Raw genomic sequence first — 26,543 nt, 5'->3', positions numbered from 1 at the left:
AACAAGGCAGTTGATCTTTTTTTTTTGTCTGATATCTTGTTCAAACTCGCACCAGTTTCAAAGAAATGAAATTGATTGACGAATTCGCTGTCCTAAATATTTGGAAAAGGTGTGGAGCCCTTCTTGAAATCAGCACTAGAAGTGACAACATAGCTCGAACTCTTGTACTCTTTGTTACGCGTTCGCAAGGATAGGTGGGAAATGGAGGCCTCAATAGGTGTATTTGAGGCAACAACAATGCAAGTTGAGGTAAAAGGTCGAAGTAGGATTTAACGGCCAGCATCCAGCAATTCGTCAATGAGGACCTACGGAAGTCCATCAGGGCAATTACTCGAGAAGGTGGACGGTCTGAGTCGCTGATCTGGCTCTTTATTCACGAAAAATAATTTACAACTCATTCACGATAAGGAAGGGAAAGATCTCGACAAAAAGCCCAATGAAAACCACTTAAAGCACTCCCAAAAGCTTCTCAGTCACCCACATCTCACACGCAATACACTTTTTCCAGGACAAGAAGGTCAACAACCAGAACAAAAGGTGGTTGGCCTTCTGCCGAACGATGTGCCTGTCGTCATGCAGAGAGTAATTTAAATAACCATTATAACGATAAAATTTAAGGATAAGCCATCTTAGATTTGATTGTAACTTTTTATATCAAGTTATACATTAAACTTCTGAAACCAAATATAAATTTGATCTCGGACATTTCTTCTCTTGAGAACCAAAAATGAAGTCAAACAAATTTAACCATTTAGCTTGCCCGTCTACTCTTCTTAATAGATAAGCTGCATACTTTCATAAAACAAAGAACCGAAATCATCATAGTAACCCTGGTAATTAGAAAATGTTTTGGAGGAAAGCAGCTTTGCTGCCATGCCAGCTGAAAAATACACACAAAGTTGAACACAGGGTTGGTTGTTCTTTTCTTAGTCACCAGAACTACGGCAAAAGTTACGGATCAATTTTGATCAAACTTAATACGAAAATTGTATATGGTCAGAGGAATATGGCATTACATTTTGAGAAGTTTAGGTAAAACAAACCGTAAAGAATGTATAATCGACTATAACTTTGAAACAAATTGAGATACATAACTCAATTTTATTCAAGCAGAGCTTTTTCGCACTACCGAGTGTCCATTCAAACACTAAGAAAATAAAAATGGAGGCTTACCAAGAATATCAGAAAGCTCATTCTGAAAATTAAAAGAAAATATTAATAATTAATCAAAAGATTAAGTTATCTAAGATTTCCTTACAATTAATTACAAATCAATATTTACGTTGATTAATATGTTTAATAGGTAGAAATGATTAAAAAAAAGTCAATATGAAAACTCAGATTATTCATGGAAAAATTAAATATTTATAATTTTGAATTAAGCAGAACTATATAATAGTGCATGAAAACAGGAGGAAAGCTTAGTTTACAATAACAATTCAAGAATAAATTAATGGAGTCTTCAAAACGTATATTATCTAAAGGGTTACACGTTTTTGACTTTATTGATGATGTTTAACAATAATTAATTAAAGTTAACTGGATTAAATTAACTGTATTGTTAAAAAGGTTTTCCTATTTTTCTTTTGATTGACTGAACTCATTTTTTGTTTCAATTTAATGTTTTTTACAATAAAAATTAAAAATTATATTTTGTTATGCCACAAAACTCAAGTTTTAAAGATTATTTTAAAATAAAGATTTATTTTTTTACATGTTCTAAATTATTACAAGTCTTTTTAGTATGTTAATTGAAATTTATGAATGCAAAATGGAGGGAATGGCTACAAAAATGATACAAAATTGAGATGGTGTATTTTTTTAAAATTGTACAACTGTTTATCATGTAATTAAATACGTTTTATTTTTGGGGTTTATTTTTTCCCAAGTTCACTAAACGTGTTAAAAAAGGGATGTACACATAGGATAAAATTAATACTTTATTGATCCTACTCTTTTATAATATTATGTTGTGAGGACTTTATACTAAAATGTTCTCTCCTTAAGAATAATAATGATGTAATGAAAATCTTTATTCGTATATTTAGTTATTTGTAATCGATGTTTAATGCAAATAATTAACTGTTTTGTCTCAAAGTCGTTGTGTTTGTTTTTCCTTTCCATTTCAAGGGTTCTTTTTATATGTGAGGACAGTCCATACACGTCGATTATTTTATTTTATCACACAACCTTTTCCCAAAAAGAATCAAAACAAAGGCCTTAAATCAAATGTTAGTTAGCCAAATAAGTTAAGCAGACCAACAGCAATTTATCTCCTAAAAACTCATAGACTTTCTTTACCATTTTATTTATCTACAATTTTTTAAATGAATTAAATGTTTATATCTATATATTCATGATATTAAAATTCTACATCGTATTTTATTCGATACTGTATTATCATATTGCCAAGTAATTTTTTTTGAAGAGCTATAAATTTTTATTAATATATGATGGAAAAATTTCATGATAGATATTAGCAATATATATATATACACTGCCTATGAGGGATCAACAAGAAAATTTATTCCTGTTTATCGAAGGATAAGTATTGCGTTTTTACTTTTTTTGTTTATTTATCAAAAAAGATTAATTATAAAATAGCAATGACGTATCAAAAGAGGCTAGGGAATTCTACAGCTTACAACAGAACCATTGAGTATTTTTGTGTTATCGAGATAATACCATCGATAGATGTAAAATACATAGACGATGAATATTAGCGATATCAAGTTTTTTGAAGACACGACACCAGACGAGAGAAAAAAGGTATTTGAGCAAAACAATCAAAAGCTATCAACTCCAACAATTTCATCAAGTTAAATGCATAATTTCCATCTGATTGGTCATTACATCATATCAACCTTCACATCATTACCACACATGTATATTATTTAATGTTAAACATGTGGACTTGTATGGTCTATAACCGTACCTCAGAGAGACAACTTTCACAAAATTTAAGAACAATAATTAGGTTTTCAATCTATTAATGATCCTGGGTGTAATTCATCTCCTAAATCAAACCATATATTTCAACTAATTAAATTTATTTTTAAAATATTATGTAGGCATATATCTATATCATTAGGGATAGTGTGAGGATTTAAGTTTTTTACCACCTAACTGGCCGGAATGGAACCCTTTAGACTTTTTTGGCTAGGGAAAAGTTGGACAGGTTTCCAATGAAGGTCCCCATAGAACCAATAGATTCCTGAGAGCTAAGACTAGGAGGACATACCAAACTTTACCCAGTTGTACGTCAAAAAGGAAGTAAAGGCGTTGTGAAGTTGTGGTACGAGCTGATTTTATTTATTGAATGTCAAATTTATGTTATTCCTTGATTTTGTGGAAGTTTAAATAAAATCGGTTTATAAATAAAGTCACAGCAGCGTTTACCTTATTTTTCCCTATGCTTACCAACGTTTAGATGAACCACTATATCGATTACTCTTGTAATATAACAAAAGGGACCTCATTTCTTGGAACATTGCCTATATCATGTATGAATAAAGCCCTTCACTCTCTTTTTTTAGTACATGGTTGTCTTGCATAATATTGGCAAATGTACAAATTAATAAATGTCTTTAAAGATGCAGTAAATATCTTTATATGACCACTATATAATAATGACAACATAAAACTATCTCTTGAATTAATGAATGAAGTAATTAATTAGGCTGAGCAATGAATCAATAATGAGAAAAAATTTGCAAAAATAATTAGATTTTTTTTTTTTTTTTAAATATGACCTATAACAGCTGCGATATTTTTTTTTGTTACATTTAAACAATGTTTTTCATTTTCCAAAGCCGTTATTGTAATTATTTCACTCTTGAGAACAACTAATATACACATAGTAATCACAAGTATGTGTGTTTTTGAAAGATGGAGAGTAATACTGAGGATTTTTGATGAGTTATCAAAGACCCTGACAATTTGAAGAATATTTTAGGAGGGAGCAGATTAGGCGTTACTAAGTTTTATGAGACTAAAGGCGAGCAATTTTAAAAGGAAGGAAAATAAACACATTTCCTAATCCAAATCTAGTAAGGGCATAGGCGGGAATTATTCCAACGCCGATCCTCAATTCTACTTTATGTCCAAGAAGGACTTATTCTTATAATTACTGTTTTCTTAACCAATTTCTAATGGTTCAAGGAGATATCTCTTCTTCCCCATTGATATGTTTGTCATCTCTTTCCTTAAGCTCTCTTACATATATATTTAAAAAGCAAAGTTTATCTGTATGTATGTGTCTTTTTACACCATACAATCATATTCCAATGTATTTTTGGACTGAGTAGAAACTTGATCTAAGAATAATTATACAATCGAGGAGGCACGTCATATTATAACAGAAGAAAGAAGTTTAAAAACAGTATGTAAGTATGAATGAAATCTTGCAGGCGTATAGGTCAACTCATACAATACCCATATACAATAATGAAAGAGTCGAGACTTATTTTTAACTAGAGTGTCTGTAGCTAAAGCTTATATTAACGGGAAGTACATTATATAAATAAAGAATAATGAATGTTTCTTTAGTCTTTACTCTTTAGATGAGGTTTAGCACGGAGTGTGTGTAGATAAGGTTTAGCCAAGAAGTACTTTAGTCTCTAGACCAGTGTTTTTTAAACTTGCCAAGGTGGGAAGTAGTGGTCGGAAAGAAGAACTAGAGCTTCAAAAAAAATCCAAATTTTAAATTTAACCACTTATTGACTGCTTTAATCACAAAAACAACCAATATTTGATGTTTTTTAAGTTGAATTGGGGTAAAAGTAACAACAATGTTGGGTTAGAAATGGCAACAGCTCAATCATTTCTCGTCTCTACCTTGGTATAACAGGTGAGTAACAGAGCTCCCATTATTAAGTAATTACTCATATCTGTATATATTTTTGTGGTTAATTTATGTAATGTAAGTGTTTGCTGTGATAATATTTTATGTTATGGGTTAAGATTCGTGAATGTATAGGAAAAATGAGGGAATTTCTAAACTGACCGCAGTCAAACAAATTTTCCAATGTTGGGGCAACTCAACGAGACTGTTGATGGCGTTAGCGATGTTCTCAATAACAAAACCATCATAAACCTCAACCTCTGCTGGACGAGTTTCATAACTATTTTCTGGACTTCAAAAGCAAAAAGTCAATGATGGAGTTCAAGAAGGATTCCTTCAGCTTTCGAATTGACAGCTTCCTGAAGGAAGCAGATGACATCAAAGACGAGTTTATGTACCTAGTGCATAACTCCGATGCAAAGGCTATTTTTGCGGAGAAAAACCTGGAGATATTCTTGACCACTATGCATGGCTTGTATCCTCTCGTTACTGTGGCGGCGTTCAATCAACTGGTTGCATTTCCCTCAATATACCAGTATGAGTCGGATTTATCGAGCATGGCTAAGATCAAAATCAAATTATAGAACCACCTCATTGACCTGGAATCGGATTTTCCATCCACCATTTCAAAAGTGGAACCAAACATTGAGGCACTCTTCAATGCGAACCAAAAAGCGTAAGTCACATTAACCTATATGCACGTTGTGTTGCATTTTCTATGGGCCAAATAAATTGATAAAAAGCACGAGTCTGTTCATATGTATTTTATTTGCATGTCGTAATTGTAAAATATAATAATATGCAAACAAAAATTAAGGGTGTAAAATGGCACAAAAAAACAAAGGGTATATTTACGTACTAAACACTGCATGGATTAATATCGAATAGGTCAAAGACCGATGCTGTAGTGGGAAATGGAGAGTTGATTCACTAAAAAGTAAGGAAGTGAGTATCCAATAAGTACTATATGAAACAATATGGCAATGATAGTCTGGAAGTTGTTTAGAGTTAAATAGTAGTTGGTCTGATTAACTTATTTGGTTAATTATTTTATGATTTCGGGGATTTATTATGTACCTTTTTGGATGAAAGGTTGCGTGATGTAATAAAATTATATAACTCTGGATAATGCGGGGGACTACCGATAGTTAAAATACTAAAATTACAAATTACTTGCTGATATTAAAATGCCCTGCTTTAACCAAGTTCAAAGCTTAATTACCCATGATGTTTTTTTAAAACAATATCCGACACCCATCACTATGTATGTATGTTTAATAAATCAATACTTTAATAAAGAAATATGTAGATGAATAGTGTCTTGAAATGTGATGGGATATATCTTACCTTTCCCACAACACGAAATCTTCATCCTTCAATGTAGGCAAAGTGTGTTGAGGATTTAACTGTAAAGAAGAAAAAAAAATATTTTCATTGGATCTTTTCAAATAGATTGTAAATAATTAATAGGTGATCTTTATAATCTAATTGATTACTAAATAGACTATAAAATTATTAATTAATTTAATTGTTGTATTATGTTACGAAATTTCTATATAAATATGTTATATAATGGATCAATACTAAAAGGCAAGAAATGCAATGTGTCAACATAAAAACAAATGAAAATCGAATTATATTTTTATTTAATATAGGTATACAACCACCCCAATCTTTCAAAGACAAATTTGAATCAACAATATGCTTTGCATTCAAATTTGTGAGATGAGCTTACACAGGCAAGAGTTATAACTGTTGTTTAGAACCTTTATTTGAATTAAAAGTCTTACATTGGCCAAATTTGACCCATTTTAAGTTAAATATGTAATATATTGTACGGATTTTGCAGAGTCCCAAAGGATTATTAAGATTAACTTGTCAAAAAAATGTACCAAAAAAAATCATAGTTACAGAATGCAAATAAAAAAAGTTGATGTATGTTTATGAAAGACAAGTAAACTAAAAATATTGCTTAAAAAGAAATAGTCTACGATCCGTTTTTGCAACTTTTGAAAATATTATTCTTAGAATAAATATGTTATACAATTTTCTTTAAAATATTTATAATTTTTAAATTATATGCTTAAATTAAAACTTGTACATACTTTAGTAGAAAACAAAGTTTTCCGTTTACATATATCTAATGTAAAATAATTCCTTAAAAACTAATCGATGACGTCGATTTCGATTTAATACCCCCAAATGAAAAAAAAAAATAGGAATTATTTTCCTAGAAAAATAATTCCACCAAATCTTTTTCTATGGTTAACAATGACAGGGAGTTGGTCTTGGATTAAAAGAACTGGAGAGGCAGATCGTTTAAAATTACAGTTATACCCCAGCCTATCATGGACTACATAAGTGTACAGAGCCATAGGCCTGTATTAAAAGTGTGCTTAAAACGAAGAAACAGGTGGCCTTTGATTATCTAAAAAAGAAAAATCTTAAAATTTTAGTAGAACCCTAATAATGTCCCCCAAACCCCCATGCACACGGCAAAGAATCACTCCTCAACCAACTGACCGCCCATTTAAAATAACCGAATGGCGAGTATATTTTACCAATATGTGTATATAATGATACAAAATATCATAAATAAAATTATGTATCCTTAATATTTGAAAAATGAGTTATAATTACCAGACATCATAGAGGGTGAAATTACGAGTAAAAAAAATCCATAATAGATTAATAGTTTAAAGATAACCATAACCGTCAAAGAAGATATATATAATAATAACTAAGGTGTGTCATCCATCAAGAGAAGAGGGTCTAGAGAGTTTAAAAAAATTACCATCTATACAATCGTAGAAAGTAAAAACACAATAATAAATAAAGAGGGCGTGTGCATTGACATTGCCAACAAAAAGTAATATTTCACAAAATGCAAAGAAAACAGGAAGTTCTGACCCCCCAAAAAAAAAAGAGACATATGCGTCATATACAATATTATCATACCCAGAAACAGACATACATTGTGACCTTTAGTAAAGTGTTCCGTCAAGATATTAATCAGTCAAAGAGATGTGGTCCTTGGGTGCCACGACTTAAAGCTGAGAGAGGTGAAGGAATTTGTTCTTGAGACATTTGAGGAAGGGATTTCTACGCATTACAGCACAACGTGGTTTAAACTAACGATAAAAGTTGTTGTTTTTTGACGTCATAGACCAAATAACAGTCCGGTCAGTGGACCTAAAAGGGCTTCAGGACAAACAAAATGGTTTTGATCACAAAATTAGATTATAGTGATCCACTTTTTCGACTCTGACTGTCTTATCAACTTGAACTACGCACCCAATGGCACAACTGTTACTCCCAACTACTATATTGAAGTCTTGGCCAAGTTCTTAAAATGTCTTCAGGTCCGCAGACATCTCAAATGGAGTTACAAGAAGGTATTTCATACAGACAATGCAATATCCCACATTGATAGTTTGACTAGCAACTTCATGAAAGTATAAAACAGTTGATAACGTGAATGGACATTCGGGAAATCACCAAACCTCTATCTAAAATCAAATTTTTGTTTTTAGTCACTAGAATTACGGCAAAAGTTACTGATCGATTTTGATCAAACTTGGTAGGATGGTTATATAAGGTAACAGTCAGATGGCATTAAATTTTGAAAGGTCAAAGTAACACAAGAGGTAAAAAATGCAAAATCAATTGGAGAATCTCAATTTTTTCACAAATTATTGTTGATTATTGTTGAACTTGCATCCAACAGCATCATGAACTATAAGTTGCTGTTGGTACCTAGCCTGTATGATCCTAGGAACGTTATCAGGATCTTTCACCAAACATTTATTGTTCCTGGAGTCATGAGTTTGGGTGTGAAATAATTTTTTCGCAACGGAGAAGAACAAGATATAATCTTTCACGGGAGGCATTTGTTTTAGATTGTTCAAAGCCTTGGTTTAAGTACCTCTTTTCTACCTTTTTAACGGATTTAAAAGCTGTCCCTGCAACGTGCATAGCTGTGGTACCGTAAGTCTCCATTGATTATACAATGGACAGTTGAACGGGGTGATATGCAGAAGATGTCAGCGATCACATTTATGGATTGGCCAGGATTCGTCTTTATTTTATTTTTATTTTTCTCAACAATGCAGGACTTTTGACGATTTTGTCCAGATCCAGGTAACAAGGCTTCTGGCAATCATTGTTAGAGGATCTTCACTATCTTGTTGGACAAGTTTTCTGAATTTTTGGACGAACTGAGTAGTACACCCAACCGCTTTAGCGAAAAATGAGTTGTTTAATTTACCATTTAAATTTCACAAAATATACAAAAGTGCACAGTTTTTGTTTACAAGAAGACGGGGTATGCTGTCATAAAGAAACATAATGAGAAACTGACGTGATCGTGTTAAATTTGTGGTGAACTTACTCTCCGTTACTGTGTGTTTCTAGGAGTATGGGATGAGGCCAGAGAAAATGGTGAGCATTTTATGGAACTACCCTTTACAATAATCGCCACTAGGGCGTCCTTTATCCAATCATATTTCAAAAACTCACAGGATCTCAAACTGTAAACACTAAGAGAACGTAGTATATAGAGGAATTTTTGGCATCATTGAATTCAGAAAATATATTGACATAAATTTAGTTGATTAATGCCTTCATATCTGTATTATTTTTTTTTTTTTTTTAATTGCTTAGTTTACTAAGAAGTAAACACTCGTGAATATACCAAAAACTTTTATTTTACATTTTTTCTGTATAATTTTCTAACTATAATATTTATATAGTAAAAGATTATATAATTCATTATTTGGATTTCGCTGTTAAACCTATTTGGGGAAAATATTCCTTTGTGTAACATTAAGATAAATTCGTTCTCAGATGAATAAGATCTTTAAAAAAAAGTTATTTTTATTAGATTCAATGATCCCTTAGAATAGAATATACAATGTTTATATCTCTATGGTATTTCTAAGAATTTTAATAGATCAAAGTATGTCGAGAGAAAAATAAGTATTAATGTACAAGCGTACATATGCGGTGCATCAACATACAAACAATCTTGAACAAGATTCAAGAAAAAGAAAACTTAGTTCAAATATAAATGCATAACAGCTGTGCAGTTTATGTTAAACTTGGAAGCATAACAATAGATGTTTGCAAAATTTATGATAACGTTCCAAGGATCACGAAGGCTACATACCTACAACAAGTAATGGTTCTTGGTGTTGTTAGCAGCAAAGGTCAAGTTATGCCGCCCTTCATCTTCAATCAGGGCCTGAAGCTCCTCTCCTAGGTCTACATCATTGTTCTGCACACTAAAGTCTTCCTGGTATCTGCATCATCACGAAAAAAAAACCTTGGATCTATCAACAACAAAGGGCACTTTCTCACAGCATCAAAAGCATACTCTTTTTCCTTTATTCTAAGAATGTGATGTACGTCCCAACGAGTTATTGGCCAGCTAATTTACCAAAATTGAACTATTTGGTCTGGGGCAACGTGTAACAAGTTTCCAATGAAGGCCCTCAAAGCACCACAAGATACCTGAGAGCTGGGATAAGGAGGGCATTCTGGACTTTGCCTTGTGGGGCGTTCAAGAAGGAAAAGTACGTTTCTAGGGACGTTGTGTCCGAACAAACAGTGATTGATTTAATCTTAAATTTATATATGCTATAATGTTAATTTTTGTGAAAATTTAAAAAAAAATCAATTGATAAATTAAGTTAAGGCAGCGTTTTGCTTCTTTTTTTTCGGACATGAGAAAATTTAAATGAACCACTCTGTAAATACAGTCGAATATTTCATAAATATATTTGAGTCAATTATATGCATTGTATTCAAATTTGCAAGATGATTACAGATACTATATAATTTTAGCTATAGTTTTAAATATATTGCCCTCATTATGGCCTTTTTTAAATAAATTATGTTAATTTATCATTCCTTTAATCGGACTATCAATTTTGGATAATTTTAGCACAATTTACGGTACATCCAATGTGTTAAAAATAATAATTCGTTTCATAGAATTCGCTTATAATTTGTATAATAATACCAATGTAATCCATACTCAATTTTGAGAAAAATCATCCAAACTTGATTTTTGTTGACGGAACACATATATACTGTATAATAACATACAGAAATGCAATTACAACCTTTATCTTTTTTAAGTAAAATTGTCATGCTAAATTGTTCCTGATGTCCTTCAATTCTTCCTTAATATTGGTGTCAGCGTCAAAATCAAATTGGAAGGATATATCCCTACTAACTTTGACACGCCGATTCTCATAAACTACAAATTTAGTTCAATTATTCTTTTTGAATAACTGTAAATACAAAATTTATCTTTCAAAACCTCCGCTTTGTAGCAAATATTGTTTGTAAGCAGCCCCCTGAGCGACTTGCACGACGATATCAAGAAATCTTTAGACATTTTGACCGACTTCCTCTCAATTGTAACTTTAAGATCTGCCACAATTTTATGAGGTGTCGCACTAGTCTTCCCCTCAACTTACCCTCAACCAGCATAGTCGAGAGGCAACCGGTCAGGTGATGAAATATCGTGTGTGTGTGTAAAAAATATTATCTACCCTCATTAAGTTTCATGAGAGTACCTTCCTTGAGAAACTTGAATTATATGGCAAATAGCTGCAGTTGAAAGTTGTGAGTCGGAGATATCTGACATGTACTGCCCTTTGGACTCCATCTTGAGCTGAGGTGTAGATAGAAAAGTTATAGAAGAATCAAAATTCTCAGGTTTGAAACATACTTAAAACACAAATACAGTAAAAAAATATACATTCACATAATAACTATAGAGATACATGTAATCAAAGTGATGTTTTCGTTTTTCTCCCCCAGACTGTGCATTTGTTATTTAAGAATGGCCTACTCAAGCCGTGTCTACTATATCTGCATGGTATGACTGGTCAAAGTGATTTTGATAATGTAATCACGGGAGCTTTATCATGATTTTTCGTCATTTTACGCCCATAACCTAACTTTAAAATACCATACTTTCCCTAGTTAAGAAGTACCGATTTTTTTATAGGATTCCGAATTATAGCCCACGCTCTAATGTCGAATGGAGTCGAATGACGTGTTGTTTTATGCAAGTATTTTTTTGCTATATTAATCATATCCTTTTTATGGAGCTTCGCGTCTTATAAATAGTTATGCAAATCGAGAGCATTAAGTGAATGTTCAAAAATAATCGAGAATCAACATGGTAACCCTGACAATTTGAAGAAAGTTATGTGAGGAGAACAGCTTAGCTGTCATGTACTTTCATTAAATCAGCTACAGCAGCTGTAACCAGGGCAGAGGGGGAGAAGGGAATAAAAAAAAAGGCATCTCAAGAATATTTCCCCTAATATATAAATAAATGATATTTAAACGTTTCTATCGTTTATTTTGGTTATAAAATTGACGTTCCCTTTGGACTTTTAAATCAAAATATGTAATTTCTATAAATATAAGAAGCAGTAAATGGTCGTTTTCTCTTGGAATAATGATAGCATTATTCCACATAATTTCCAACCCCCACTATCACAATCTCACTCCTAACCAGGAGCTAAATAGGTAATAGAAAAAGAAAAGAAACAAAAACGATAGCGATACAAATGGAAAAAAATGTTCATCACTTTACAGTCTCTGTTATCAATTATTATCAATGGATATGATGGATTATTATCATGAAAAACCATAAAATGAGGCTAGATCAGTGATTTAAACTTCAGTTATGATTCATGATGTGTCAGAAGAAGAGTCATCTGCTTTTAATGATGCACAACCTTTAAGTTCCTCCCTGAATCCTCTAAGTGGTTTGCCTCAGCCAACCTCATCTTATTCGGACACATTCTGGATCATAAAAAACTGGAAATCACTGCCTTTTAGTCAAAACATCGATTCTATCTATAGTTTTCAAACTAAGAGACATTACTTATTTCAATTGAAAAATCCATATGGAACTTCAATTACAACCAAAATAAACAAATATCCACGTTTACATCTCATTTATTTATACATTAGGGCAAAACATCCTTAAGGCAAAATGGCTCAAAGTCAAGTTGTCCAAAAGCGTTAAAGTTAAAGCGAGAGTACCTATCGCCGAAAGAATATCTCTGATATAGTTCATAAATTCCACAACGAGTCCAAAAAGGGCTTACATTAAATTATAAAATGAACACAATGCTCATTATTACTAATAATATTTTAATCATATGCTTCAGGAATTAGAACCACATTGGTCCTCTTTATTTATTGGTGATTATTCTTTGGTATTTAGCTGACCTTGTATATGATATTTCACTTTTGCGATGCATTTTTTAATTAAATTACAAAAAATAGCCTATTTATTGAATTCTAGAGAATAGCCATTCAAATATCTAACTAAGTAGCTACATTCAATCGACATATTCCTTTAGGATTATGTTTATAACAATAAATCTCTCTTTTAATTCTCCAAAAATCTATTTACATAAGCTTTTTCCCAAAGTCAAAGAATCTAAGGCTCAATAGAGTAATGTATATTAAATAAACATATTTATGTCACAAGATATCACAACGAGTTTTTAATTATACTAACAAACACATCGTTGCACAATAAGAGCTCGACTTACAGAAAATAATGTAAATATTTTACTAACAGTGTATATATCATATGAATAAAATATGGCAAACATAATTAATAGAGTAAAAAACAAAAACGTGAAATAATATTCATATTATTAGGGTTGTAAATCTTAAGCATTTTCACTATATTAAAAAGAAACAGAAAATTAACAGGGTTACCCTCCCTGACAATTTGAAGAATGTTTTGAAGGAGGGCAAGTAAGTTATCATGCCCTTTCAGGAAATTTGCTGTGAGTAGCTATAAGAGGAGGATTTCAGCACAAGTCCCACTCTGTAAAGAGACTTGAAGAAAATATATGCGTAGGATAGTTACAGGAACTTTCCCCGCACTTTTTCACCCAAAGCAAATACATTCCAATAAAAGTTCATCCGAAGACAAAAGCAAGCTCATTAGTTTATACAAGTTCATGATGTACTTTACAAGTATAAAACAAAAGTGTAAATAATTTGAGACAATCGCCACAAGGAGTGATCATTAAATTAGTTATATGCCACTATTCAATTTAGGAAAATAATAGTACTTTAAAGCTATGAAGCAAATTTGTTGGTTAAGGGTAAAATAAAGTGTTTTGTGAAACATAAGATCTTATTTAATTTAGAAATATTTTTACGAGGATAATGAGTACATAATTGAACGATTAAATCTTTGTAATAAAAAGTAGAATAAAATATATCATCTTCGTTGATTTTTTTCGATTAGATATATATTACAAATATATGTCCTGTTGAAAATGAATTTTGATTGCAAAGAACTTGTGTTGGGATCAACACTCCTCGCGATGCACTTACATTCGGATCAACTTGATCCGGGATGCATTTGTCTTGAGGTGAAAAGAGGGAGGCAAACTTTTCGAGGGTGAAAAGAACACGGTGCAGGGCTTACAATTAGGGCACTTGTTCTCATAAATCATCAGCTTCGTCAGAAGAAATTCAAAAGTGAGGGGGGAGCCTCATAAAAAGGACATCATTTATTAATGGCAAAATAATCAGACAACTTTGTATTATTATTCACTTGCAAAAAGAGGATTTCGACGGCAATACTCATAACTAACTTAGATGTATTACTTTGTTGCGTTTAGGATTTTTATAAGGGTGTGAACAAGACTTATGGTAGTACTACTTCAGAGGGTGATGTTACCCCTACGGTCATCCTTGAAAGAATCAAGAAAAAAGTAGAAAGATAGCACGTCACAACTGATAATTTTTTTCTAAACTTTTTCTTTTCTTGACAAAAAGTAACATGTCCTTCAATATGTTCACTTATTCACACACTTTCGATGAAAAAACGCTCCAAAGATGTTCATAAGGCACATAGACAATTTTGTACCTGCCAGTATTTAATATAATAATTATTTTGCATTGATATATCTACTACCTCTTTCCTTCGAACTCGTTTACCACTCTGTATCAATCAAGTACATAAGGACTTACACTTAAAATTATGGATCGGATTTTCGTAGATAAAAAATACAGTTTATAGATTAGGGGAAAAAACAATTTGTGTAAGAGCTCTTTTTTCTTTTTTGTTCATTTTTTTAATAGATCTTAGTAGTATAAACATTTCTATATGAAATCAGATATACCACTTACTATTATTGTATTTATAAAACAAAAATAGTATATATTTATTTAATATAATATAATATTTTCTCTTCGAAAATCCTCATTAAGCAATAGTTCATTTTCTCCCCAAAAAATTATATAAAACGCAGCTGATTTTCTGTCTTTTCTTCGAGCTTTATAAAAAATAATATCCCTAATTATAACTCCCCAGCCAATCATCAGGCTTTCTTACTCTCTGTGATTTATGAACAAACGTACTATATAATTAAATGCTCCCTCCTTAAAAACCTATATTAATACGGTAAGGTGTGTACGTTTGTTTGTCTAACGAGGACCCCTTTGGAACAACGAGCGAGATTATTTGAAAAAAGAAACGGAAAGAACATATATAAAATTATAAATGTGACTTTTAATTTAGTATTGGCAACGACTGGGGTAGGCTCAGCGGGTCATAAAAAAGAAAGAAAAAGAGAACAATATTCTTTCATTCTTGAGGAGAGAACATCGAAGTATTATGTAACTACGTTTAAGTGTGCTCATGAAAAAAGGGAGAGTAATTATTTGGATGTTATCTTCTAAATTGTTAAAGCAACGTTTTTCTGTTCATCAACGCATAATAACTCCAATTTCAGATTAACAACAGCAACAACAAAAATTATTTATTTATATATTCCAATATTTAATTATTTTTTCATGACAAATGGCTGTCTGAACTTACGTTATAAGAACGCTGTAATTTTTAAGTTCTTCTACCTCTTTTGTATCGGGCACGCTTACAGGTCTAAAATATTACATATGTGGGAGGTAACAAGTAGGGTTATATGGCATCAGCATTTTTTAGCGTGCAAGTTTAATTATTGTTGGCAACTTGAGCAATGTTTTTACTTTCTCAAGCTTTTATAATTATTATTTCTTTCTTGAGAAGGAAACCTCTTAGTATTGAGTTATTAGGTGTGAGTGGGCAATAAAAATGTTAAGTAACGCAGAGAACTCTTTAGCTAATTATCTTCTATTTTATTAAAGTTAGCTTTGTCTGTCTGTCGACGTGTTATAACACCGAGTAATGCCGGCTACTAACACTTGTTAAAGAATACGAATGTCAGCTTGAGAATATAAAAAAAACACTGCTCATATTGCCAAGAAAAAAATACTCGCACGCTAAGAAAATGTTTTATATTTATTAGGGATGGGACGATTACAAAAAAATCTCAATGTCGACTCAGATGCGATTCTCGTAAAAATTCCAATTCTTTAATATTGTAAATGATAGTTAAAAAATACCATTTTGCTATCAGGGGCATCCACAGAATTATATATATTTATTTTTTTGAGGGGGGAGGGCTTGGTTTTTGGAGTTTTTTTTAAACAAATCCCAAAATACAACTTCTTTTGGAGAAACTGTAAAATAGTAAAACTTTTGAAGAAAAAATTAATTATTTTTTTTAATTTCAAATATTAAATTCCTTATATAAAATTTTTTTTTTAATAATTCAAATAAAAATTCGAATATTAAACTTTTTGGAGAAAAAATACATAAATATTCACAGAAAATTAAATTTTGGGGAAAAAATTCGAAAAATTAAATTATATTTCAAATTTTCTATTAAAAGACAAAAATTCCTTAATCTTTTTTTTTTTTTTGGGGGGAGGTGTTAATTTTTGTTTTTATAACTTTGAAAAGTAATAAATAGTTAAATACCATTGATAAAAAGGAATTGGAATCGCAAATTAAACATTTTTTTTCCTAATTGCAGAAAAACACAATTCTCCGATTCCGATTAATCTTCCCATCACTAAAATTTACAACTCCACACAGACCATTAATACAATATAATGACAGATCCAAAAACATAAACGAACATAAAAACGTGAAATAAGTTCGTATCTCCCTACAGATTACTCTTTTTAGATTAATCATTTGTACAAATTTTGTGTAATGCTCAATCTCACATGACCATTTTTAAATAATTATCATTAAACAAACTTTTTCCCCCTTAAGAATTGAAAATATGTAAAAGTTCCTTTGGAAATAATTTTAAGTATCAGTGATGAATACACACAAGTTCATCGAACTGATACAAGAACATTAAGATATATAAATAAATACTTTTTTGACTTCTTTAAAAGGCTTTGTACACGGATTTAACAATCAATCTTTCAACAACAAAAAGTTAAATTTAAAAAGAGCATGAAGTGAGTGGCAAGTTTATCTATGCAGCTCTTGTCTTGATATATATATTTAAGTTAATGGTGGTCTAAAATCTATTTTATTTTGTAGATCTTGATTAGTAAATAACTTTGAAAATCCCCTACTTTATACAGGATTAAATAAATATTATATTTTACAATAATGAATTCACTTTGGGTGTCATTTATTTAATAATGTACAAAAATTTAATAAATTCAAATTTAGGGATAGGAAACGACTCAGAGCTGGAAATATCATTCAAGACAAACCTCGAAGTGGTCGAGCAAACTAACTAACTCCAGAAGCTTCATGAGATGACTTGGTTGAAATCATCCAAGAATGAACATGACTGAACTAACCAAGAAAAAAAGTAATTGCCAAGTCTACAATGTCAAGAACACTAAAAATTGGTTGTGGTAAGTTCCCAAGGCTTCGGAAACGAGATCCAATAATATACCAGTTGTTCAAAAAGTCTTTGAAAATATACAATAACGCCGTTTGATATAGATTATATCGTTTGTATAAGTATTAAGCGATACTAAGCTTTTTAAGATCTGGAGAATCTCTCGTATCTTTTTTTAAGGTAACCTATAAGTTTCGGATATCCAAAGACTGTTTGTATCTCGGATAATACAAATTTAAATATACTGTTCTTAAAATCTTTGAATACGGATCCAACGCCTGCCCAATTTTTTTAGCGATACAATAAGCTTTTTAAGATTCCTAAATGTTCCAGTACTCGTAACCAGTTGAGGTCTCAGATATTTTTTGATAACACAAGTTTATTGATACCGTATCCAGTTATTTCAGAACCGTATCTATGATCCGTCCTATTTCTACCCATCACTAGTATGCACATATGTAATTGACGTCCAAAGTAATAACTAATTGAAATATTAGTTTCAATTTTATATAAGAACCATAAAAAATATTGCTAATAAATTCATTAATACAAAATCAAAAGGCATTTCAATTTTTTAATACACTATAGTTTCATTTTTTATTTAATTAATATATATATATATCTTCCTAATTACACTAGACAACATTTAGAGCCCTTGTTTAAAAAAGACGACTTTTGTACTTACAAATGTGGTGTGTCAACATAAAAAAAATCCTCAAGAAAAAGAGAAAATCCAAATATATTTTTTACTTCATATCTACATACAGGGAATTGTTTATCGACATATTTTAGTAAATTATAAGCTTTTTCTTACAAATTTGTGCGATGAGAGTCGATATCCAATAATTTTGGGAATATTTTAGAGACTTTATTTGATTGAAAAGACTCAGATTGACCCCCTTATAGCCACTTTCTAATAAAATCCACCGGATGGTCCATAGAAATAGGAACACTTACTACTTCAATAATTAATTAAGGTTGAGTGATTGAAATTAAATCATATTTCGATATATTAAAGCATAAAAAATAACTTAAAGTCCATGAGGGTCCATGCAAGAGATCTTTGGGGTTCACCACAGACTGTCCAGAGAGCTATCAAAAAAGTGGGATGGAAAGATCCCTGGGAGTGTGGAGAGGCCACTTTTGACAGCAGCAATGAAAGAAACCCATCTCCTTTGTTGCAAGAATCTTTTGAATGAGTCTTTGGAACTCTTTCTTGACACTTTTGGCCCCCCCCCCTTACAGCCCTGATAGAACCAGATCCATTAATAGTATTAATTTTGTTTAAATTATATAGTTAATTGATAAATTATATATTATTGAAGTTTAAAATTCAAAGTATTCAGATTTTAATGAACCACTTGATATGCACTTATCACTCTTCTTCTTTTTTTTTGACACTCAATTTTAGCTACTTAAACGCACTCAAAGGGTTAATAAGAAAAATTTGTTCATAAGAAAGAGCCATAATTCGTACAAGACTGCAAATGTAATCCATATTTAATTTTGAGAAAAATAATTTTAGTAACTTTTGTGTTGACGGGCCATATTTTTCTTTTTAAAACCGGGGTATCTAGCCTTATTTTTTATATCCTTCAATGACAGTTGGGGGGGCAAAGATTTTGTTTTGTTTTTTGTGTGTATATAAACATAACATTGACAGTTTATCCATTTATATCAAATGAATTTAATCATCTTGTCATAAACAAAGGTTTTTGTTTATGACAATATGATTAAACTGGCTCAGTTTTAAATAGTTATTAATGCTGTAAAAAAATATATTTTTTAAATTTAGATTTGTTATTTGTATGCCTACTTGCGTATATATCCAAATAAAACAAACTTAAAATCCTGCAAATTTGTCGAAGGTTTGGGTGGAGAGCTGTTAGGTTGTCATGAAGTTTCATTAGATCAGTTGCAGTAGTCGTAATAGAAAATAAATAAACATAAATCGCACTCCTAATATTATAGAAAGAGTATATAGACTAGAATGACCCTGATGCTCAAATTACTCCAAGTTTGACCAGGACTTAGCCTTTTAACTTCCAAGCAACCCCTCATGCTACTCTTGATCATTTATGAGCTCACGCATTATTTCCTCATTTATACTTAAATATTCTATCTCCAAGAGTTAAATAATAAACACAGTAGGTTTGGAAAAGGAGCTACCATTTGGTTTTATTCCATCAGCTGTAAACAGCCATGAGAGAAAGTAAATAAACACAAATTTAGCTCACCCTAATATTGATCCACCATTCTACTCTGAGTCCTACAAGGACTTATGTATATCTCCCCAACAGATACTCAGCGTTACTTTTTATTTTTTAAGCACAAGTTACTACTTTATACTTAGATGTTCTATTTGCAGACACAAATTCCACTCACCCCAATATCGATCCACCATTCTACTCTAAGTCCAACAAGGACTTTTACTTTTAACTCTCTAACAGATTCTTAGTGTTACTCATTGTCTTTTAAACACTAGTTATTTCGATGTTCCCTTTTCAAGAAAAAATAATAATGATAGTAGCTTTGGAGAAGAAAATAGCCTATTCAGATTGCCAATAAGAAAAACTGGGACATATTTTATATACAAGGGGATATCTGATCAGTAGCTCTGTAGGGGGACAAATCACGTTACCACAAAGGGATGAGAGAGGAATTGGTTTTAAAGGGTCTATTTAAAACGACAAAGGCGTCAATATTATGCCAAGATGGCATGAATGACGTCATAGGAAATAAGGAACAAAAAAAATCAAACATTGAAAAAGAGTTCACATTTTTCTTTTCTATGAGTGACCTTTTCTAAATATAAGGTCGAGAAATAGAAATAAATAGTTGTTTTATAAATAGGACAATTAGAAAAATTCAGTTTAAAAATAAAATAAAAACTTTATTTTGTAAAAGAAACGTCATTTTATAAGTAAAGTAATTTCTGTCTTCTAAAAAAAGGTCAAAAAAGGTTCATGAATTTTATTTGCTATTTATTTTTATTTTTTTTGACGCGGGAGGGGATACAAATTATAAGGAAAAAGAAGGACGTGGTTTATGAATGATCCCAAAACCAAAGAAAATGTTTTCAGAATTGTTTTACTATTTACAACAATCAGGGAAATTGATTAATTATCTCGAAATGGCCATTCTAAGTCAAATAGAATCCTTGATTATTAATGTAAATATTCTTATATTTCCAGAATGAATAGGGCTCTAAACCCTGTAACCCCGAATTCTAGTGTTGAAAACTTGTAGGCTTCTATTGAGAAAGAATGGGCCCTTTATGTCTGTTAACTTTGTCAAAAAACTTGTAAAGCGCTCAGGCTCCGGATTGAGGTCATGATTGACACTGCTGAAGGCAAAATTGTATAATAATTATACGGGTATATATATATATATAAATGTTAGAAGTCTCAGAGCTAAACTCTAAGTACTTTTTTTAACTAAGATAGATTATAATAAAAGAGAATGTAGACCCAGAGACTCCTTATATTATTACTTAAAGAAAATGGATAATAGGACCCTCAGAAGTCTCTTAGTCAGAAAAGTAAAAAAAGAGAAGGAATGGGACTAAAGTGTACGCCTAAGGGAATATCAGAGGGCTTAGGAAATAAGAGTTTTATTTGAATTTCCACTGGTTGAAATACAGGACTGCAACCTACACCCTTTTCACATGACAAAAGGTCGGGATATTTTTTTGTAAAATATAATTTAAATTTCGAATCGTGTTTTATTACTTTTCAAAATGTGAATTTACCAATGAAATTTAGGTAACTTGATCAGAGCATTTCATAAAAAAATACAATTATATTTAAGAACAAATGATTAAAATTACATAGATACTGTCTTAAATCCAGAAGAAATTACAAAGATGTAGTAATTAAAATTCAAAGAATGTTTTAATAAGTTTTGGATTTTTTTAAACTCATATTCAATAACATGATTAATAAATATGACTTCATTATCAGATCAATGTTTATGGGTTACATGAAAGTTCACCGCGCACTTTTCACCCTTGGAAAGTTTACCTCCCTCGTGTCACTCCGAGGAACGTTCATCCCAAGACAAGTACATCTTGAGGAACTAACATATTTTTATTTAAAATCTAAATCATAATTATTAGAAAAGGTAAAATGAGTACCTTGTACTCTAGATTAGTAAAATATATATATTAAATTTAGAAAAATAAAATGAAGGTCTGTGGCGAATTTCTTGCGATTTGTGGTTAAGGTTAAATATTATTTTTCGTTAAGCTTAAAAATTTAAGTTCTTATTTCAAATTAGGTACTTCTTAACTAAGATAATGATTATATTACTGATATTATTGGGGATGAATGTTTGTGCAAATGAACATGTCTTAGGATAAACTTGATAAGCGGTGAACTTGCCTTTGGATGAAAAAAAGAGGTGAATTTCCTCTGCTTATGGCCTTTGAGACTTTTAAACGGCTTACTTGGCGCCTTTGGTAAGAAAGTTAATTGGAGTCCTAGGAGATACCTTCATGAACTATTTCAGGCCTACATGGAATCTGGGGGTGAGTTTTTTTATTACTCCGGGACTCATTGGATTTTCAACTATAAATGTTCTCTTTGAATACCCAAACATCTTCTTGATATACACTCATCTGTGTCCCTCACAATCAAATTCGATGACAGTGGTGTTCTGGGTTTCATTCATCGTAAATACTTGTTTTGAATTAAAAGTTGCGCAGTTAACTTAAATCTAACGCTCAACCCCTCACTTTAAAATTGAAATATCGGAGTTAAATGATTTCTTTATTTTTCAGAATGTAGTTAGAGATGGTCTAAATTTACCCGAAAGAGCCGGTGAGTCATTTCAAGGCAATTCAATCACTCAAAAACAGCATTATCATGGATTTTTTTTTTTTTTTAATTTTTAAATTTTGAACATATTTTAATACTAGTTAAAAACTCGCAAATCCATTATTTCGGCCTTTTTCGTACCAGTTCAGGATTTAGAGGTGTCTATAGTTTTGGTCTGACGCCACCTACCCTATTTTTAAAACACTGTATTTTGAATGTCTTTGAAGATATCGATCGACTAAAAAAATGTTTAACATATAATTGTTTTATTGTATAAGTCAACAAAATGCGTTTACCCATTTTACTACTCAAGTTTTTATAAATTAATTTGAAATATATTATCAAATATAAAATAAATTTTTAAAGATCCATTTATTTCCCCTTAAATACAACTAATACAATGTGTGCTTAGGTAAGAGCAAATTTCCGAATATAGTGTCGTCATTCCAAGCTAGTTCTATCACTCAAAAATAATCTTGCAGAAAGACCAAGAATATCCCCATTTATTTTTTTACTTGATGTAATCATACATCCAATTATTTTATAGACATATTTGAGTAAATTATAGACTTGGTAATCAAATTTTTGGGATGAGTGTAGATACTCAAGAATTTTTCTATAGTATAGAAACCTTTATTTGATTTAAGAATCTTACATTGGTCTTGATATGGTCCATTTAAATAAAATATAAACAAATATATAACAATCTTTTATTGTGATGATCAATTTTGCCTAATTCATATGGACCTTCCGACACACCCAAGGGTTAATAAGGATAATTTGTTGATAGAAAGTGAAGATAACTTGGATAAGAATATAAATTGTAATCCAGACTCAATTTGAGAAAAATCATTATATGTTGCTTCTGTGTCGACGGGCCACATATGTAAAATATTTATCTATGTCTATAAATATTCATCTACCTATACAGATGGTGGAGGTTCTCATCTATAGTGTATCATTCTACGTGATGATGAAGAAGTATTTAAGTCTCCTTCGTGCACCATTCATTAAGTATTCCAAAATGGGACACAGGTGGTTAAAATTTTTATAATTCATCCTTCAGAACGCGCTCATATATCTTTCCTCTCTATTTTTCACTAAATGAGCAAATGCGAGAAAATGATGGTCTCAAACAAATATTTACTTAATTTTATATCAGGCCTATATAATTTATATGTACTCAGTACTGGGCGTTGCATATAAATTAAAAGCTGCATATACGTTGCAGATGGTCTCTTGGTCCATACCCTGCTAAACCTCATTGACAGAGACAATCAAGGCGTTAATGTTCGGGTTGCGCATGGCGCAGGCCTTCGAAGGTAAAGTCAAGGGGTTCGAGTAAGGGCTGTAAGGGGACTTCAAACTGTTCGAAAGGGCTTTGTATCGATAGAGATGCTCTATTTTCATACGATATGTGAGCATAGCACTCTCTTTTAACCCCAAGGTCTTACCTTCCTGGACATTGTAAATTTCGACACCTTCATTTATCTTGCATGCGCTGCCATTGAATTCAACGGATTACCCTCCTTCACGGCTCTCACGTTAACTTTTTCTTGATTATCAATCCCTGTTTTGCGTCTGAGAGCTCCATTTCTATTCTCGCTGCTGATTAGCTACTGCTTGACGAGGTTAACTGTGTCAGGTTGAGCTGGTCATGTATCACTGTGAGAGTTATTCACGTCCGGGGAAGTGCATAGATCTTGATCTGGACGTCTCTTTCTGAGCTTATTTTTACCGTAAGAGGGACGTGCAATGCAAGAAAACAAACATAATCCCAGGAGTGTATCATGCAATTTCAAGCAATGAAACTGGTTCACACAACCACAAGTGATAATAGTTCACTCTAAAGTCGGAATTTCCATTCGACACCCTGTACATTATAAATATTGACATCATCTTATACAAATGACTTTCTTAGTCAAATATTAGCCTTATTTTCTTTGTATTTATAATAATGAATATTTGTCATTCTTTTAATAAGTTGCTAAAGCAATCTAAAGCAATGTTGCATTAGCAAATAGGTCCCGTTCCACACCTCGTCCGCTCCCGTCTTGACTTGATTAGTTTTTAATCCAAATCAACAAGATTGTTTTTATGTAGACTTGTCAAGACAAATTAACAAAGGCCTCAATCTATTAGACACGTCCATGAAAAGAAAGATCGATTTTGTAGGCAATGAGATTTTTTTTTCACAAAATTAGAAATATTTTTTTTTTAAGAGAAATGGGAAACAGGGACTGGGTTTATGACTTTTTTTTAGTGTGGTTAAGAATAAAATTTTTAGATATCTACTAATTGAGATAGGAATCAGTCAACACTTTTTGAATCAAATCAAAAGAATAAAAACTAGGTTTGGATTAGATGTTTCGACTCAAGGAATTGTCATATGCCCGGGGAAACCTTTATTCGATTATTCACAATTATGGATAAAATCTAGAATATTTACGAACAACTTGTCTCTGGGCAGTGTATGGGAAGACTAATGGAGAGATAATTTGCTTATTTTGTAAGGCATCGAGGGAAACGGCTTGGCATTTTTGTACTTGACTGTGAGCATAAAGTAAATCTCTGGGATCATGTTTTTTTATTAGAATGTTTCAATATTATTCAGTAATAAAGATTTGACTTATTTTGAATTGATCCAAATCAAAAAGAAATTAATTTTATAATCACAAAGCCCAGAGCATCTTATAAAAATTCAAATCCACTTGAACACCATTGCCAGAATATAATATCCAAAAAAATAAGACATCAGTTGATTTGGAATAACTAACTTCTGGGACAAGACACTTTCACCCTCTTCCAGTCCTGATCTCAATCCCCTCGTCTTCAGAATGTGGAGTGTCTTAGAGAACAAGATTGGAAAGACATCACACAGAAATGTACAGGAGCTCCAGGCCAGCATCAAGAAGCCATGGGTCAACATGTCCGCCGATTATATTTTGATAACTTGTGCCAAGTTGTGACCACGTGTGGAGGCTGTGATAGAGGCTGGAGGAGGTCATATTGAATAATTCTTGCCATGATTGATTGCTAATAGTTTTTCCTATAACATTTTTCATAATACTCTTCTAATAAAAAGTTATTAAGGTTTTGGTTTATGCTTCTTGATCCCAGAAAATTTTCCTGCCCCACCCTGCATATGGTCACAATAAGAGGTTATTAAATTTTGAGACATAAAAATCAAAGATCAAGATAACAAAAAATGTATAATCGACCATAACTTTAGACCAAATTGAGATATATGTATAACTCAACTTAATGCAAGGCAGTGGTTTTGCGCTTTACCGCGTGCCCATTCTAGTTCAAACCGCTTTCTACTCCATGTTTTTTTTTAATATGTACCTCCCTATTCTTCCAAAAGTGAGACGATAGATACTGCAACCCTTCGTAAGTGAACTACTGGGATATTAAGTGCCCATAGATTGATGAAAAAGCTTAGTATTCATCTGAATCTACATCTTATCATCAATACTTTTTAGTATGCTCCTGAAACATAATATCTGATGATATAAAATTCATTTTTATATTCTTTAGGATTTATTGGTATATTTGGCAATATTTAATCGATTTTTAGGGAATTTAATTTTATTTGAGTATTTTTAGCATTTTAATTTATATTTACAAGTAGAAAATGGATGGAATAGCTTTTAAAAAAAGGATACATAATTTAAATGATGAAATTATATTAATCTTTTAACTGTTGGCATACAATTAAATATGTTTTATTTTTGGGGCTTATATTAAACTCAGTTCACTAACTGCGTTATAAAAAGGAAGGGGCAAAGAAACTTAAAATTTATACTATCTTGCTCATGTGTTGACCGGCCCACATGTATGTATAGTGATTAAAATTGTGTATATTTTGGGAAGAAAACCAACATGGTAACCCTGACAATTTGAAAAATCTGTTGGAACAGAGCAGCTTGGCTGTCATGACATTTCATTAGATTAGCTACTATCAGATGTGAAGAAGGAAATAAACAAGGACATCAGTAAGAAATACAACAATGTCGATCATCTATTATACTCCATGTCCAATAAGGCTTACAATTATAAGGTTGCTCTCCCTCTTTTATGAACAACCACAAATGTATATTCAGGTTTGAATGCAGTAGGAAA

At 31.5% G+C, this 26,543-nt stretch overlaps 1 protein-coding gene across 1 annotated transcript in view; it reads right to left on the bottom strand.

The window, feature by feature from the left end:
- The window catches only part of LOC121132538 (glutathione S-transferase 1), a 96,762-nt gene that overhangs the window by 41,436 nt on the left and 28,783 nt on the right, over nt 1-26,543 (bottom strand). The window contains exon 3 of the mRNA XM_040727961.2: nt 6,191-6,249. Coding sequence (XP_040583895.1) covers nt 6,191-6,249 — 59 coding nt within the window. The remainder of the gene's footprint in view (nt 1-6,190; nt 6,250-26,543) is intronic.

The sequence above is a fragment of the Lepeophtheirus salmonis genome, chromosome 2, assembly GCF_016086655.4.
Source record: "Lepeophtheirus salmonis chromosome 2, UVic_Lsal_1.4, whole genome shotgun sequence".
Lineage (NCBI taxonomy): Eukaryota > Metazoa > Arthropoda > Copepoda > Siphonostomatoida > Caligidae > Lepeophtheirus > Lepeophtheirus salmonis.
The sequence above is the reverse complement of the archived record's forward strand: the minus strand, read 5'-3'. Positions and strand labels throughout refer to the sequence as shown.